General features: G+C 38.4%; 1 protein-coding gene across 1 annotated transcript; it reads left to right on the top strand.

The window, feature by feature from the left end:
* The first annotated feature begins 7,122 nt into the window (after positions 1 to 7,122).
* Positions 7,123 to 14,739, top strand: LOC114926168 (uncharacterized). The gene is made up of 6 exons (XM_029296729.1): positions 7,123 to 7,214; positions 11,924 to 12,164; positions 12,264 to 12,321; positions 12,600 to 14,030; positions 14,120 to 14,491; positions 14,588 to 14,739. The coding sequence occupies exons 1-6, from the start codon at positions 7,123 to 7,125 to the stop codon at positions 14,737 to 14,739; spliced, it is 2,346 nt and encodes a 781-aa protein (XP_029152562.1).
* Positions 14,740 to 16,813: the final 2,074 nt, after the last annotated feature.

Here is a 16,813-nt window from a genome sequence, read left to right as displayed (position 1 = left end):
TTTATTGATTTTATTTTATTTTTTATTTTAAATAAAAAATTTAAAAACATAAAAAATTTTGTCTTTTGAAATCCTAAATTTTTTTTCAAGAATATTTTTTTATTCACCAGATAGTGCTATTTTTTCACAAATATAGAATAAATTTGGATTAAACATTAAAACTTTTTAAATTTTTGTTGATTGGATATTTTTAAAAATCTTTATTTTTCAACTTGTTAGTAAAAAGATTATTTTTTTAGTTTCAAATTTTAAAATAAAAAGTTTTCATCTTTTTTTCTTCTCTTCTTAATATTTCTGTACTTTATTTTATTTTTCTATTTTAAATAAAAAATTTAATTTTTAATTTTAAAAATTCAAAAAAATAAAAAATTTTGTCTTTTGAAATCCTAAATATTTTTTCAAGAATATCTTTTATTTTTTTAATCACCGGATAGTTCTATTTTTTCAAAAATATAGAATAAGTTAGTTTTAAAAATTTAAACTTTTTAAATTTTTGTTGATTGGATAATTTTGAAAATCTTTATTTTTCAACTTTTTGGTAAAAAGATTATTTTTTTAGTTTCAAAACTTAAAAATAAAAAGTTTTCATCTTTTTTTCTTGTCTTCGTAATATTTATTGATTTTATTTTATTTTTTTATTTTAAAGAAAAAAATTTAATTTTTAAATTTAAAAATTCAAAAAAATAAAATATTTTGTCTTTTGAAATCCTAAATTTTTTTCAAGAATATTTTTTTATTCACCGGATAGTGCTATTTTTTCCCAAATATAGAATAAATTTGGTTTAAAAATTAAAACTTTTTAAATTTTTGTTGATTGGATATTTTTAAAAATCTTTATTTTTCAACTTGTTGGTAAAAAGATTATTTTTTTAGTTTCAAATTTTAAAATAAAAAGTTTTCATCTTTTTTTCTTGTCCTCTTAATATTCTGGACTTTATTTTATTTTACTATTTTAAACATGGTTCTAAAAACCGGACCGGACCGGCCGGTTCAACCGGAAAAACCGGGAACCGATCACCTAACAGGTCCGGGTAACACTAATAACCGGCTGGCAAAAAACCGGCCAAAAAACCGGTCAAACCGGCGGTTAACCGGCGAACTGAAAGAATCGCCCGATTTTTTTGCGGTTCAGTGGTTTGCAAATTCATATGCCAAACGACGTAGTTTTGGCATTTTTTTTTAAAAAAAAAAAAGAGAAAGCTGTTCGCGAAACCACTAACCCTAATCTGATACTCCCCCCTTTCTTCCCTTTTCTTCCCCTTTCCCCTAACCTAAATGAGATTCGGCGCCAGCGTCCAGAGCCACCCACAGCCATCAAGGCCACCAAGGCAACCATAGCCGAGCCCGCGACCACCACCAGCCGAGCCCGCCTCCTCGTCGCCACCCACAACCATCGACAGCAACAGCGACCACCACCGGCCGAGCCCGCCTCCTCGTCGCCACCCACAACTATCCACAACAGTGATGATTGGATTTTTGACGGTTTAGAATTTCACTAATGAAATCTTGTTGTAAAGTATAGTTTCTAAACCAAACAATAATCCTTTCATACAAAAAGTTGTTTGTCACTAGTACAAACCCCTAAAATTTATAAACCGAAGTATTCAAACCTCGGGTCGTTCTCCCTAGGAATTGTAATGAAGTGTCTTGTTATTGGTTGTGAGTTATATTTGGGGTTTTTAAGATTTTAGACAAGAAACATAAGTGGCAAAGAAAATAAACTAACAACTAACAAAGCTCTTGGCAAGATATGAGAACTAGAAGTCATATCCTAGTTATCCTCCTCAATTGTGATGAGAATTGTTCATTGCTCCCACTTAGTTAACCTCTAACCATGGAGGGAAGTCAAGTGGATGAATCAATTTGATTCCTCAAGTCCTAATCAACTCCTAAAGGAAAGACTAGCTTTAGAGGCATTCAAATCAATTAGCAACTTCTAATTATCAATCAACAAAGGAATTAGATAATTCAAGAGTCACTAATTACTCTACCTAGGCTAAGAGGAACAAAACCTACACTAAAATCCAACCAAGCATTTCATCAAACACTTGGAAGGCATATAAGAAAAGCATAGTAAATTGATAACAAGAATAAAATCTAACAACAATTATTGCAAAGAATTAACAACAACAATCAAGGAAATCACAATTATCATGAATTACCTCAAATTGCATTATTGAAAGAAAACAAAGAAACAATAATCTATCCAAAACAAAATGAAGAATTACAATTATTAAAGCACATAATTAGAAAGAGGAAGAGGAGAAGATTAAGAATTGATAAAGGAAAAGTGAATCAAAGCATGAATTAAACCTAGATCTAAAAAGAGAGATTAGCCTAAATCTAATCCTAATTCTAGAGAGAAGTGAGAGCTTCTCTCTCTAAAACTAACTAATCCTAATCCTAATGATGCTCAAAATGATTCCAAGATTGTCTTCCCCTTCAATCCTTGATCCTTTTATTCCTTTCTATCAGCAATTGGCGCTAAAATGGGTTCAGAAACCCTTCCAAATCGCCAGGCACGTGTTGCTTTAATGAAGTCATGTGCCGACTTCGACGCGTGCGCGCACGGTACGCGTGCGTGCCCCTGGTCGATTCTGCAATGTGCGCGCGAGCGCCTTGTGCGCGTGCGCGTGCTTGGCTGATTTCACTTCTTTGACTTTTCATGCTTCTCTCCACTTGTATGCTTCCTTCCTTGCTCCCTTTGATCCATGCCTAGCCTATTTCACTCCTGGAATTACTAGCAAACACATCAAGGCATCTTATGGAATCAAAGAGGAATTAGAATTCATCAAAATAAAGCTTAAAAAGCATGTTTTTACACTTAAGCACAAATACGGGAGAGATTACAAAACCATGCTAATTCATAGGTTAAATGCGAGAAAAGGTCATCAAAATACTCTAAATTCAATACAAGATAAACCGTCAAATTGGGGTTTATCAACCTCCCCACACTTAAACCTTAGCATGTCCTCATGCTAAAATAAGAAGGAACTAAGGGGTAAGACATTCATTAAATGCAACTAAACTATATGTACCTATCTAAATGCAATTATCTAAAGCAAGTGGGAATGCTTAGTCCAAACATATCAATTCCCAAGAGACATGTATAAGCACAATAGCTAGGGCAATAGGAATCAAGTCCAAACCACAATTGTATTGAATTATCAAAAGAAATTCATGCTTGCAAGAATATAGATAATATGAGTGAACACATGTGATTGAACTTTTGAACCCTCACCGGATGTGTATCCGCTATATTCACTCAAGTGTTTAAGGGTTAATTCACTCAATTCTCTTCTAATCATGCTTTCCAAAAATTGATCTTCTTTTAATAATCAACACTTATTCCATGCATGCATACATTCATCATGAGGTCTTTCATTTAGGTTGTAATGGGGTTATGATCAAGGTAGGATCATTTATGGTTAAGTGGACTAGAGTTTAGATCTTGGATTAGCATATACTTTCCCACCTAACTATGTAATGACCTATACAAATTCAAACTACTCTAACTACCCATTCTTCACTTTTTTTTCTTACATATTCATGCATCTTACTCCTTGATTCATAACGCTTATGCATTGATTCCCTTCTATTGAACTTCACTTTGGGGCATTTTGTCCCTTTTTTATTACTTTTCTTTTTCTCTTTTTTTTCTTTTTCTATTTTTTTCTTTTCTTTTCATTTTTCTCTTCTCTTTTTATTTTCCCTTTTTTTATACTTTCTACAAGGACATCAATTGCATAAGGTCTTATACATTCAATCAATACATGAATATGTTCCCAATTCCTAAATATGAAAGTGTACCACCCTTTTTATCCCATTCAATGTTCCCAAGCCTCACCAACTTTGAATAATAAACACTCTCACTAGCCTAGGCTAATCAAAGATCCAAACAAGGGACTTTCATTGGTTTTTTGCCTTGGGCTTGTAATGAGCTAAAATGAGAATAAGTTGGTTAAGCATAGGCTCAAAATTGGCTAACAATGGAGAGTAAAAGGTAGGCTATTTGGGTATGTGGGCTAATGAAATAATGGCCTCAATTATACAAATGCATGAATACAAGAAATAAATGGACATATAGAATCAAGCAGATTAAGGATCACAATCACAGAAAGAGAACAATTGCACACAAGAATGGAAAATAAGTGGTTATAAAATGTAACCACATCAATAGGCTCAAGTCTCATAAGCTTGTGTTCTTAGCTCAATACATGATCCACACAATATGAAATTCAAGCAAGTTACCTCAAAATATTTTTCTTCAACCAATTGGGTTGGTGCCCTATAAGTAAGTTTTCTTGGAAAATCTCAATATTTGACTAAGCATTGTTGTGATTGAGAAATTCAAAAAAACTTTCCTTAGTTTACCCTTTTCTTTTTCACTTAAAACCAATTTCTTATGCGAAAAGGGTGACTAAGTTTTTGCAATTTCAAACATGGTTTCTAATCACAACCACAAACTAAAAAGGAAGATATACAAAAGAAGATATGCACAAATGTATAAAGAAAAATCCAACTAAAAGTATGGAATCTATCATCCAAAACATCTAAAAATCCAAAATAAGCAGTAAAGGTATCCAAAACGAACCAAAATAGTAAGAGTATCCAAAATAAACTCAAAGTGCATCAAATATATACAAAGGTATGCAAAATGAGATACTAGGCAGCATAATTAAAATGTTCACCGGTCCTCTAATGATGCTACCGGTGACCTCCCCACACTTAAGATCGAGCATCGTCCTCGATGCTAAACCGGAGGATCAGGAGAAGGTACAACGGTAGGTGTTGACTCTGGCTGAGGCTGTGGGACCAGCTCCTCATGAGGCTGCGGAGTCTCTGTGGTGGCAGGTGCAGCTGGAGGTGCATCCTGCTGAAGTGGTGCGTCAGCATCCTCCTCCTGATGACCCTGCTCATCGGAGGTTGAAGAGTCTGGAAGGGGAGGTAACTCAGTGCCCAGGGAGATGAGTGCCTGATCCATACGATCCAGTCGGTGCCTGATGTAGCGCTTCTCGTGCTCCAAAAACCGAAACAGATGCTGAACCAGTAGGTAAGTCGGCTCAGGTGCTGAAGAAGGGGCTGTCGAAGAAGATGGAGCTGCTGTAGAAGAAGATGGGGCTGCTGAAGGGCTAGCTGTCCCTACTACTGCTCTAGCCCTAGATCGGCATCTAGCCGGGGGCTTCTCGTGCACCCAACCACCCCAAGGAATAGTAACCTCCTTGTCATTGCCGTCTGGGGTGGTGGTGTCACATCATCATCCAACCAGGGGACCTCAGCCAAGGTGGCCATACTGGTAATCAAGGTGGGAAATGGAAGGAGGCCACGAATATGTGCTCGCCACATACACTGCCGAATCAATCGAGGAAAATACACTTCCTTGCCCTCCATCACACAGCCAATCAAAGTAGCATCTCCATAGGGATCTCAGAAAAGTGACTGGTGGGTAAGACGTAGTGAGCAAATATTATCTGCCAAGTCTTGACCTCTCGAGTCAGATGAGCAAAGAGCATCCCTTTAGGCTAAGTATTGGTCGCATCCATGACCCAAGTGGCATCCGGCAAACCAATCACGTGCCTAAGCGCCTCATAGTCAAAGGTCATGCTGTGAATAGCTAACTCAGCCTGCTGATGAGCGCAGGTGCCATCAGTGAGATATCGGCATTGCAATTCTCTATGGCTAACTCAGTGAGCATAATCTCTCTACCCCTCACCTGAACTGAATCCAAAGTGGGACGAAAGAAGTTGCAATAGAATTCCTTAACCCAAGAAATGTTGATATCTCCCAAATCTCTATCAACAAAGTCGATACCCAACTCTAGGATGCGACTAGTAATGGCTCGTCTCACATCATTAGGTAGGAGCAATTTCTTCTCAGTATTCAGCTTCGTCGCCCGATATTTTTGGAAGCGAAGCTCACAGTAAAGATTTGAAAACTTGGTTGGATCGGTAGAGGGTAGCAACTGATTTTCCTTTTCTTCATCATTCAATGGATTCTTAGCATAATTCTTGTAAGTGGAGGGGATAGAGGGTGTAGAATGTTTTCTTTTCTTGGAGGTAGTGGCTATAGCTTTTCCTTTATTCGACATCCTAAAAAAATATGATAGAATATAAGCAATGAAACACTTAGCATGTAACCAAGAAGGCATGTTCAGGATATCAATTGACTAATAAACAATCATTATGTTGAACTGAACTTGAAAAGAATTGGTAACAAGTAAGCATAAGTGAACAAGTAAACCAAGAATGCAAAGTTCACTAAAGTTAACAACTCTTACTCATTAAGCAATAATAGCATCATACGTTTGAAAGAATGGTTAAAGAGGGTTAAATGTGAGTAGAGGTTAAATGGTTAAAGGAATTAGTAAGTTAGAAAGGTGGATTAGTGGTATGATGATATTTAGGCTCAAATAAAAGAGAAGTTGTGGTTCATGTTCACAATGACTGGTGCAAATCTGGGAAGTCAAAAGGAAACGGAAATTAGCCCAAATTACAATAGAGACTAAAAGGAAAATAGATTTCTTGAAAATTGGGCAGCATTTCGGCTTAAAATTGGACGTTCCCGGATAGCAACATAGCAAAAGCAACAAGAATACAACATCAATCAAGTATAACAGCAGTGGTACAGCATGCAGGCAACACAATGTGCATAAAATAGCAACCCAAAATCAGCATACAACACCTAAGTAAACAGACAGCAAATATGCACAAACGGAGCACTTATCAGGCCTAGAATCCTCTATCCAGTCCTAGCTACCTAATCGCAATTATTTCTAACTAACCTAACATGCAAAATTTCAATTATAACTTATTAACAAAAAACCAACAGTAGCTAACAGAAACGAAAAGGTAACAGAAAGTAGAGTTGGAGCATGGAACCTGGGAGCAGAGTAAAAAGAAATGGAAGTGGGAAGTAGGGGCGGCAGGGAAATGAGCTGGGCAGAGCACCGCCGCGGAGGATGGCGGTCACAGCGGAACAGTGGTGGTTCTGCCAGCAGTGACGAGGGAGTGAGAGACAGGGGTGGAGTGGCGGTGGGGCAGAGGAGCTGAGAGATGGAGAGAGTGAGAGAGAACTGTTGATGGAGGAAGAGAGTGGGCGGCCTTGCGGTGGTGGCCGGCGGTGATGCGGAAAGAAGAGGGAGGTCAGATGGGGGAAGAAGCGAGGGGGAAAGGGGATGAGAGATTGGAAGTGAGAGATGAAGACGGCGGACGAAGGTTAGGTGGTGGTGGCGGCGACCGCTGTTAGTGGCGGGGGTTGAAGGAGGGAAGAGGAAGGAGATGGGGGGAAAGGAGAAGAAGAAGGGTGCGCGACTGCGCAGTGTTCTTCACGCATTAGGGTTATCCCCTTCTTTTGAATCGACGCGGGCGCGCACCGTCCGCGTCCACATACATTGATGAGATTAAGGACCTACGCGTGCGCGTACAGCGCGCTCACGCGTGGATGGGGAAACTCTAAAGGTGCGCGTGCGCGTAGAGCGCGCGCACGCGTACATTGAGTTGGGCTAGAGGCTTAGAGTGGGCTTGACGCACGCCCAACTCTCTGGACAATAGCCTGGAGTGGCGGCATCATATAGGGGACGCGCACGCGGCAAGTGCGCATTCGCGTACGTTGGTAGTGCAGCATAAAGCGCGCAAGCGCGACGCGTGCGCTCGCGTTCTTTCCTCCTGTTAGCATATGGGTGCGCACGCGGCGAGTGCGCGTCCGCATGAGACGAGTTGGGCTGGGGGCTCAAAGTTGGCCCAGATCCAGCGCAACTTTCTGGATATTGGCTCAGAAGATGCAGCAGCAGATCGACGCGGACGCGGCAGGTGTGCGTCCGCGTGCTTCCTTGCTCTCGTGAGCGGCGCGCACGCACGTAGTGCGCGTCAGCGTGGGTTGTGTTGGGTTCGGGGCATAGTGTTTGCCCAAGAGAGGCCCAACTCTCTGGAATTTGGGTGATGATGCATCCGCTCATGGACGCGTGCGCGTACATCGTGCGCGTGCGTCCACCCCCCCTTTTTTTTTCATGACTCTTTAAGCAGAAAAATTGTGCTCAGGTGCTCCCTATACTGCTCACAACTCTTTATTCAATCAACCATCATACAATTCACAAAAATGCAATTTGATATTATTTATCTACTACTAAACACAACATACATGTGACTATGCTAACAATTAAGTTGTTCAAACAAATCTATATGAGACATCTACCTACAATGGCAACTCAAATCACGTATTAAGCAAAATTAAAAGAGAATGGAAAGAGTTTACCATGGTGGGGTATCTCCCACCTAGCACTTTTATTTTAAGTCCTTAAGTTGGACATGTTGAGAGACTCATTGTCATGGTGGCTTGTGCTTGTACTCATCCTTGAATTTCCAAGGATCTTTGCTTCTCAATTGGTTGACAGAATTTCCAACCATCTTCATCAATCTAGGGTAGAGTTCTACCCAAGATATGAGTCCCCATAGATGGTCTTCACTTAGCGGACCGGGATCCCATATCTTATCTTCACACCCATCCATGAGTTGAGTTTCATGATTTTCCCGTACGGGTGGTTGACATAAGGGCGATCGACACATAGAATCCTCGTTAGTCCACCCATTCTTCCTTCTAGATCCATACAAAGTGATTCTTGTCCCATCATAATCCCTATACCTTAAAGCTTTGATCTTAGTGAGCTTTATACCAAATTTCCAACCACTACACAATTCTCTTTTTCCTTTAAGTCCACAAAGAGCTCTAAGTTGCCCATCCGTTTCAATCAAACCATATTCAAGTGAGAAAGTAAAGCTTAGGGATAAGAATTTTACCCACTTGAATGTTGTGTTGGATGATGACTTGGGAAGCGAGACCTCCCCACACTTAGACAATGCAAGGTCTACTTCCTTGTGCTTTTTTTTTTGTGTATTTCCACCTCTTTGCGAGCTTCCTCGATTTCAACCTTTTCCCCTTTTTCACTTGGCTTGGTGTTGTCTTCAAGAACTTCATCTTGCCCAATGGGAGGTGATTCAATTTTGGATAGGAATTCATTGATGAATGAATCCATCTCTTGATCAACCTCTTCATATTCTTCAATTTCGATATACACCATGCCAACTTTTTCCTCTTGGTAGCTCTCCTCCAATTCACTCTCTTTTTCGTTGCTCACCAAGGGTATGGGAGGTTGTGCACATTCTTTTATAATTTCAACTTCATGTCCAATGGGAGAGGATTCTATTGTAGAGAGAAATTCATCCATGATTGAATCCATCTCTTGATAAGCCTCTTCCAAGTCTCCAACGATGATATGCCTTGGAGGTTGCGCACCCTCTTCAACATCAATATCAAGCTTATTGGGAGAGTGCTCCATGATGCTACATTTCCATGGACTTTCAACATCTCCTAAATCTTCGACCACTTCTTCCTTCTCTTCAATGATCATAGGCTCCTCCAATTGTTCCAACACAAAACTTGGTTCTCCTTCTCTACCGGATTGTCCAATTTCTCCTTCATACTTTGCTCTTCTTTAGGTTTTTCGCATGTGGCTACGGGAGTACCTTGAGTGTTCAAACATTGGTAGGCTACGGCGTGCACTACCTTAGTCAAGTTGGCCACAAACTCAAGTGTATCCCGCTTCATGGCCTCTTGTCCTTGAAGTAACAAAGTGAGAGAATCGTCTATTGGGGCTTGGGGTGGGTAGAAAGGCTCATCATTTTGGAGAGAGGGTTCATAATAGGAAGGTGGTTCTTCTTGGTAAGGTTGTGGAGATTGTGTGTATTGAGGTGGTTCTTGGGAGTAATCTTGATAGGGTTGTGGTGGTTCTAAGGGTTCTTGCTCATAATGGTCATAAGAATATGGCATGGATAATTGGTCATATGGTAGATATGGATCATAGGAAGGTGCTTGATGTGGAAAAGCTTGTGAGTATGGTTGAGGTCCATGTTGAGGATGAGATTCATAGGCATATGATGGTGGTTGTTGATTATCATAAAAGGAATCACCATAGCCATTGAATTGACATGCATTAGGATGAGAATTATACCTATAAGTATCCGGAGGTTGTTGCCAATAGGAGTGATCAATTCCTTGAGGCTCTTCCCATCTTGGAGTGTTCCATCCACAATGAGCGTCATCATTGAAATTCACATTTCCTACAACACAATTAGAACCAAACTCATAGCCAAAGTGAGAATTCATAGTGGAAGAACAAAATAAAACTAACAAAAACTAGAAAACAAGCAAAAGACAATCCTATTCACACTATTCACATATGTACAATAACCAATAACATAACACCATTGAAACATCCCCGGCAACGGCGCCATTTTGATGATTGGATTTTTGACGGTTTAGAATTTCACTAATGAAATCTCGTTGTAAAGTATAGTTTCTAAACCAAACAATAATCCTTTCATACAAAAAGTTGTTTGTCACTAGTACAAACCCCTAAAATTTATAAACCAAAGTATTCAAACCTCGGGTCGTTCTCCCAAGGAATTATAATGAAGTGTCTTGTTATTGGTTGAGTTATATTTGGGGTTTTTAAGATTTTAGACAAGAAACATAAATGGCAAAGAAAATAAACTAACAACTAACAAAGCTCTTGGCAAGATATGAGAACTAGAAGTCCTATCCTAGTTATCTTCCTCAATTGTGATGAGAATTGTTCATTGCTCCCACTTAGTTAACCTCTAACCATGGAGGGAAGTCAAGTGGATGAATCAATTTGATTCCTCAAGTCCTAATCAACTCCTAAAGGAAAGACTAGCTTTAGAGGCATTCAAATCAATTAGCAACTTCTAATTATCAATCAACAAAGGAATTAGATAAATCAAGAGTCACTAATTACTCTACCTAGGCTAAGAGGAACAAAACCTACACTAAAATCCAACCAAGCATTTTATCAAACACTTGGAAGGCATATAAGAAAAGCATAGTAAATTGATAACAAGAATAAAATCTAACAACAATTATTGCAAAGAATTAACAACAACAATCAAGGAAATCACAATTATCATGAATTACCTCAAATTGCATTATTGAAAGAAAACAAAGAAACAACAATCTATCCAAAACAAAATGAAGAATTACAATTATTAAAGCACATAACTAGAAAGAGAAAGAGGAGAAGATTAAGAATTGATAAAGGAAAAGTGAATCAAAGCATGAATTAAACCTAGATCTAAGAAGAGAGATTAGCCTAAACCTAATCCTAATTCTAGAGAGAAGTGAGAGCTTCTCTCTCTAAAACTAACTAATCCTAATCCTAATGATGCTCAAAATGATTCCAAGATTGTCTTCCCCTTCAATCCTTGATCCTTTTATTCCTTTCTATCAGCAATTGGCGCCAAAATGGGTTCAGAAACCCTTCTAAATCGCCAGGCACGTGTTGCTTTAATGAAGTCATGTGCCGACTTCGACGCGTGCGCGCACGGTACGCGTGCGTGCCCCTGGTCGATTCTGCAATGTGCGCGCGAGTGCCTTGTGCGCGTGCGCGTGCTTGGCTGATTTCACTTCTTTGACTTTTCATGCTTCTCTCCACTTGTATGCTTCCTTCCTTGCTCCTTTTGATCCATGCCTAGCCTATTTCACTCCTGGAATTACTAGCAAACACATCAAGGCATCTTATGGAATCAAAGAGGAATTAGAATTCATCAAAATAAAGCTTAAAAAGCATGTTTTTACACTTAAGCACAAATACGGGAGAGATTACAAAACCATGCTAATTCATAGGTTAAATGCGAGAAAAGGTCATCAAAATACTCTAAATTCAATACAAGATAAACCGTCAAATTGGGGTTTATCAAGCAGCCGCGACCACCACCGGCCGAGCCCGCCTCCTTCTGAATTTGGTAAGACTCTGTTCTTTCACCTATGCTTCTTGATTTTGATTTTCTGAGGTTCTGATCTTGTTCTGTGAGCTCGCCTATTCTATGCTTGATTTTGGATTTTGATTTTCTAGCTGCTTCATGAATCATGATGAATATTGCATTGCTGCTTCTGTTAGCTACTTTTGTTTTGCATTGCTGCTTCTGTTTTGCATTGCTGCTTCTGTTACCTACTTCTGTTTTGCATTGCTGCTTCTGTTTTGCATTGCTGCTTCTGTTTTGAATTGCTGCTTCTGTTTTGCATTGCTGCTTCTGTTACCTGCTTCTATTTGCTGTTTCATTATTTTCATCATTGCTGTTATTGATTTTGAATATGTTTTGCTGCTTCTGTTTGTTGCTTCATGATGAATATTTTGATTATTTTCATGGTTTTTTGAAGTTGTTTTCTGGTCTTTGGTTTTCTGATTGTTATAGATGGAACAATCACAAAGTAACCCACAGCCACAAGATTCTCAAACTGGTTCATCCAGAGGTAAATCTGATCCAGCTTGGTAGTATTTTACAGTGAAGTATGACAAAAATAACAAGGCTCAATATACATGTATTTTCTGCTTGAATACTTACAATGGAGGGGGGATATATAGAATGAAATATCATCTTGCAAAGATCCCTGGACAAATTAAAGTTTGTAACAAAGTAACTGAAGATGTTGAACTTCAATTCAAAAGGCTTTTGGAGGAAAACAAAAAAATAAGGCAGAAAAAAGAAAATATACAGCTAATTATTATGATGTGGAAAGTGAAACACAAGCGGAAGAAGAGGGTGAAGCACCTAATCCTGTACAACCTCCGACTCCTGCAACAATGGGAGACAAAGGAAAGAGAAGAGCGATTGCTGCTACTCCAATTGGAAGTTATTTTAAGGAAAGGACTATGCCAGGCTCTCAACCAGCTTTGAAAAGTGTCTTGGCCAGTAAACAAGTTAATCACAAGGTTAAGTTGGGGCTTGCAAGATGGATCATTGATGCACGGATTCCATTCAATGCAATTCAATCGCCTTACTTTCAACCTGCCTTGGACGATGTTGCTGCAATTGGACCTGGTTTCAAGGGACCGTCGTATGACGAAATGAGAGTTCATTTGCTGGCCGATCTTAAGAAGGAGTGTCAGTTGCTTGTGGAAGGTTATAGGAGCTCGTGGAAAAGGACTGGTTGTACACTGATGGCAGATGGCTGGACTGATCAAAGGCAGCGTACGTTAATTAATTTTCTAGTTTATTGTCCTGCTGGTATGTCATTTGTTAAGTCTGTTGATGCTTCTGATATGATAAAAACTGCCGATACCTTGTTTAAATTGTTTGCTGAGGTTATTGAGTGGGTTGGGTCTAGTAACATTGTGCATGTGGTTACTGATAATGCTGCGAATTATGTATCTGCTGGAAAACTCATTCATGAAAAGTATCCAAACATTTTTTGGTCTCCTTGTGCTGCTCATTGCATCAATCTTATATTGAAAGACATAGCAAGTCTTCCTCATATAGCTGACCTTGCCTCTCGTGCTTCAAAAGTGACTGTCTTTGTTTACAATCATATGATTTTATTGTCATGGCTTAGAAAAAGAAAAGAGTGGAAAGAAATTGTTCGACCAGGAGTAACACGTTTTGCTACTGTATTCATTACTTTGAAAAGTATATATGATCATAAAGAAGACTTGCAATCATTGGTGATTGACAAATATTTCACTTCTCATAAATTATCTAAGAATGTCAATGGGAAGATGGTTAGTTCAATTATCTTGGATAGTAAGTTTTGGGAGGATTGTTTTACTACTGTTATGCTTGTTGGTCCTCTAATTAAGTTATTGAGGCTTGTTGATGCTGATGAGAAACCTTCTCTGGGTATCGTGTATGCGGGCATGCAAAGAGCCAAAATTAATATCAAGACAATGTTTAGAAATAGGAAATCTGCATACACACCTTATACAAGTATCTTGAAAATGCGGTGGGATAAGCATTTGAAGCGTGACCTCCATGCAGCAGCATACTTTTTGAATCCAGATTACTTCTATAGTGAGGGGTTTGTTGAGAAGGCAAATATCTTGAGGTCTTTGCTTGATTTATTTGATATTGAAACTCTTTGCGATGACTCGGTTGCCGCAATGCAAGAGATACAGTTGTATCGAGATCGAAAAGGAAGTTTTGGAAGGGAAAGTGCATTGAAAGCAATTAAGAGACTTGAACCTGGTGAGTATTTATATTTCTATGTTCAATTTACTTTGAATGTTTTTTAAATATTGAATGAGAATTGATGGTTGAATTACATATTCTGGTAGGTGAATGGTGGAGGCTACATGGTGGGAGTGCTCCTAACTTGCAAAAAATGGCAATTCGTCTTCTTCATCAAACATCTTCATCATCCGGCTGCGAGAGGAACTGGAGCCTCTTTGAACAAATCCATTCAAAGAGGAGGAACCGATTAGAGCATCAAAGGCTAAGTGACATTGTTTATGTCACTTATAATCTACGCCTTCAATCTAGAATGCATCGCAAGAAGAAGAATTATGATCCAATTGACATTCAAAGCATTGACACAGTAGATTTTTGGGTAATGCCGGATGAAAGTGATCCTGAATTTACTAATGGAGACATCGAAGGCATTGAAAATTTAATTTATACGGATAATGCTATGCCTTCATATCCTACAGGTGATTGAAATAGCAAAACTTGTTTCATTTCCTCTCAATATCTGATGTAAAGTTGTAAATTTAATTTTTTCTTGGTTTTCTATTTTATTTTATTAGATGGAGGAGATGTGGAACTTGATGTGGATTTCCCTAATGGTGCTGATTCTTCAAATACAGCTTCTTTTGGTGGTACTTCTGATGATGGTGGCTTTGGATTACCTGTTTATGATGGAGATGTTGGAACACTTAATGATAATTATGATTTTTGATGAGTTGCACCTTTGATTAGTTGAAAACTTGCTAGTAATTGTATCTTTTGAATGTAGAACATTATGGGTTTGTCATTATGTACGTTTTATTTTTTGTTTACTTATAAACTTTGATGTTTGAAGTTGTTTGTGAACCTCTAATATTAAGTAATGGATAATTTATTATGTGAAATATTAAATTTTATTAAGTTAGAGATCATTGAATTTATATACTTAAGATTATTTTAAATTTTTTAATAATTTTATTTAATATTTAATTAAACCGGTTGAATCCCGGTTGAACCCCGGTCGAACCAGTGAACCATTGAACCAGTGGCCTCGCCGGTTTATTGACCGGTCTGGTTCTCGCAACCTTGATAACAGCGATGATGAAAATAATGAAACAGCAAATAGAAGCAGGTAGCAGAAGCAGCAATGCAAAACAGAAGCAGGTAATAGAAGCAGCAATGCAAAACAGAAGCAGCAATTCAAAACAGAAGCAGCAATGCAAAACAGAAGCAGCAATGCAAAACAGAAGTAGGTAACAGAAGCAGCAATGCAAAACAGAAGCAGCAATGCAAAACAAAAGCAGCTAATAGAAGCAGCAATGCAATATTCATCATGATTCATGAAGCAGCTAGAAAATCAAAATCCAAAATCAAGCATAGAATAGGCGAGCTCACAGAACAAGATCAGAACCTCAGAAAATCAAAATCAAGAAGCATAGGTGAAAGAACAGAGTCTTACCAAATTCAGAAGGAGGCGGGCTCGGCCGGTGGTGGTCGCGGCTGCTTGATAAACCCCAATTTGACGGTTTATCTTGTATTGAATTTAGAGTATTTTGATGACCTTTTCTCGCATTTAACCTATGAATTAGCATGGTTTTGTAATCTCTCCCGTATTTGTCCTTAAGTGTAAAAACATGCTTTTTAAGCTTTATTTTGATGAATTCTAATTCCTCTTTGATTCCATAAGATGCCTTGATGTGTTTGCTAGTAATTCCAGGAGTGAAATAGGCTAGGCATGGATCAAAGGGAGCAAGGAAGGAAGCATACAAGTGGAGAGAAGCATGAAAAGTCAAAGAAGTGAAATCAGCCAAGCACGCGCACGCGCACAAGGCACTCGCGCGCACATTGCAGAATCGACCAGGGGCACGCACACGTACCATGCACGCACGCGTCGAAGTCGGCACATGACTTCATTAAAGCAACATGTGCCTGGCGATTTGGAAGGGTTTCTGAACCCATTTTTGGCGCCAATTGCTGATAGAAAGGAATAAAAGGATCAAGGATTGAAGGGGAAGACAATCTTGGAATCATTTTGAGCATCATTAGGATTAGGATTAGTTAGTTTTAGAGAGAGAAGCTCTCACTTCTCTCTAGAATTAGGATTAGGTTTAGGCTAATCTCTCTTCTTAGATCTAGGATTAATTCATGCTTTGATTCACTTTTCCTTTATCAATTCTTAATCTTCTCCTCTTTCTCTTTCTAGTTATGTGCTTTAATAATTGTAATTCTTCATTTTGTTTTGGATAGATTGTTGTTTCTTTGTTTTCTTTCATAATGCAAGTTGAGGTCATTCATGATAATTGTGATTTCCTTGATTGTTGTTGTTAATATTTTGCAATAATTGTTGTTAGATTTTATTCTTATTATCAATTTACTATGCTTTTCTTATATGCCTTCCAAGTGTTTGATAAAATGCTTGGTTGGATTTTAGTGTAGGTTTTGTTCCTCTTAGCCTAGGTAGAGTAATTAGTGACTCTTGATTTATCTAATTCCTTTGTTGATTGATAATTAGAAGTTGCTAATTGATTTGAATGCCTCTAAAGCTAGTCTTTCCTTTAGGAGTTGATTAGGACTTGAGGAATCAAATTGATTCATCCACTTGACTTCCCTCCATGGTTAGAGGTTAACTAAGTGGGAGCAATGAACAATTCTCATCACAATTGAGGAGGATAACTAGGATAGGACTTCTAGTTCTCATATCTTGCCAAGAGCTTTGTTAGTTGTTAGTTTATTTTCTTTGCCATTTATGTTTCTTGTCTAAAATCTTAAAAACCCCAAATATAACTCAACCAATAACACGACACTTC

Source organism: Arachis hypogaea, unplaced genomic scaffold (assembly GCF_003086295.3).
Source record: "Arachis hypogaea cultivar Tifrunner unplaced genomic scaffold, arahy.Tifrunner.gnm2.J5K5 arahy.Tifrunner.gnm2.scaffold_21, whole genome shotgun sequence".
NCBI lineage: Eukaryota > Viridiplantae > Streptophyta > Magnoliopsida > Fabales > Fabaceae > Arachis > Arachis hypogaea.
This window is presented reverse-complemented; position numbering and strand designations above follow the sequence as displayed.

What these genes read in the sequence shown, in the direction of transcription:
- LOC114926168 (XM_029296729.1), top strand. Translation starts at nt 7,123, where the DNA reads ATGCGGAAAGAAGAGGGAGGTCAGATGGGGGAAGAAGCGAGGGGGAAA. An exon ending in TCAAACTGGTTCATCCAGAG is followed by an intron (nt 12,322 to 12,599) that starts GTAAATCTGATC and finishes GTGAAACACAAG; the next exon opens with CGGAAGAAGAGGGTGAAGCA. An exon ending in TATGCCTTCATATCCTACAG is followed by an intron (nt 14,492 to 14,587) that starts GTGATTGAAATA and finishes TTATTTTATTAG; the next exon opens with ATGGAGGAGATGTGGAACTT.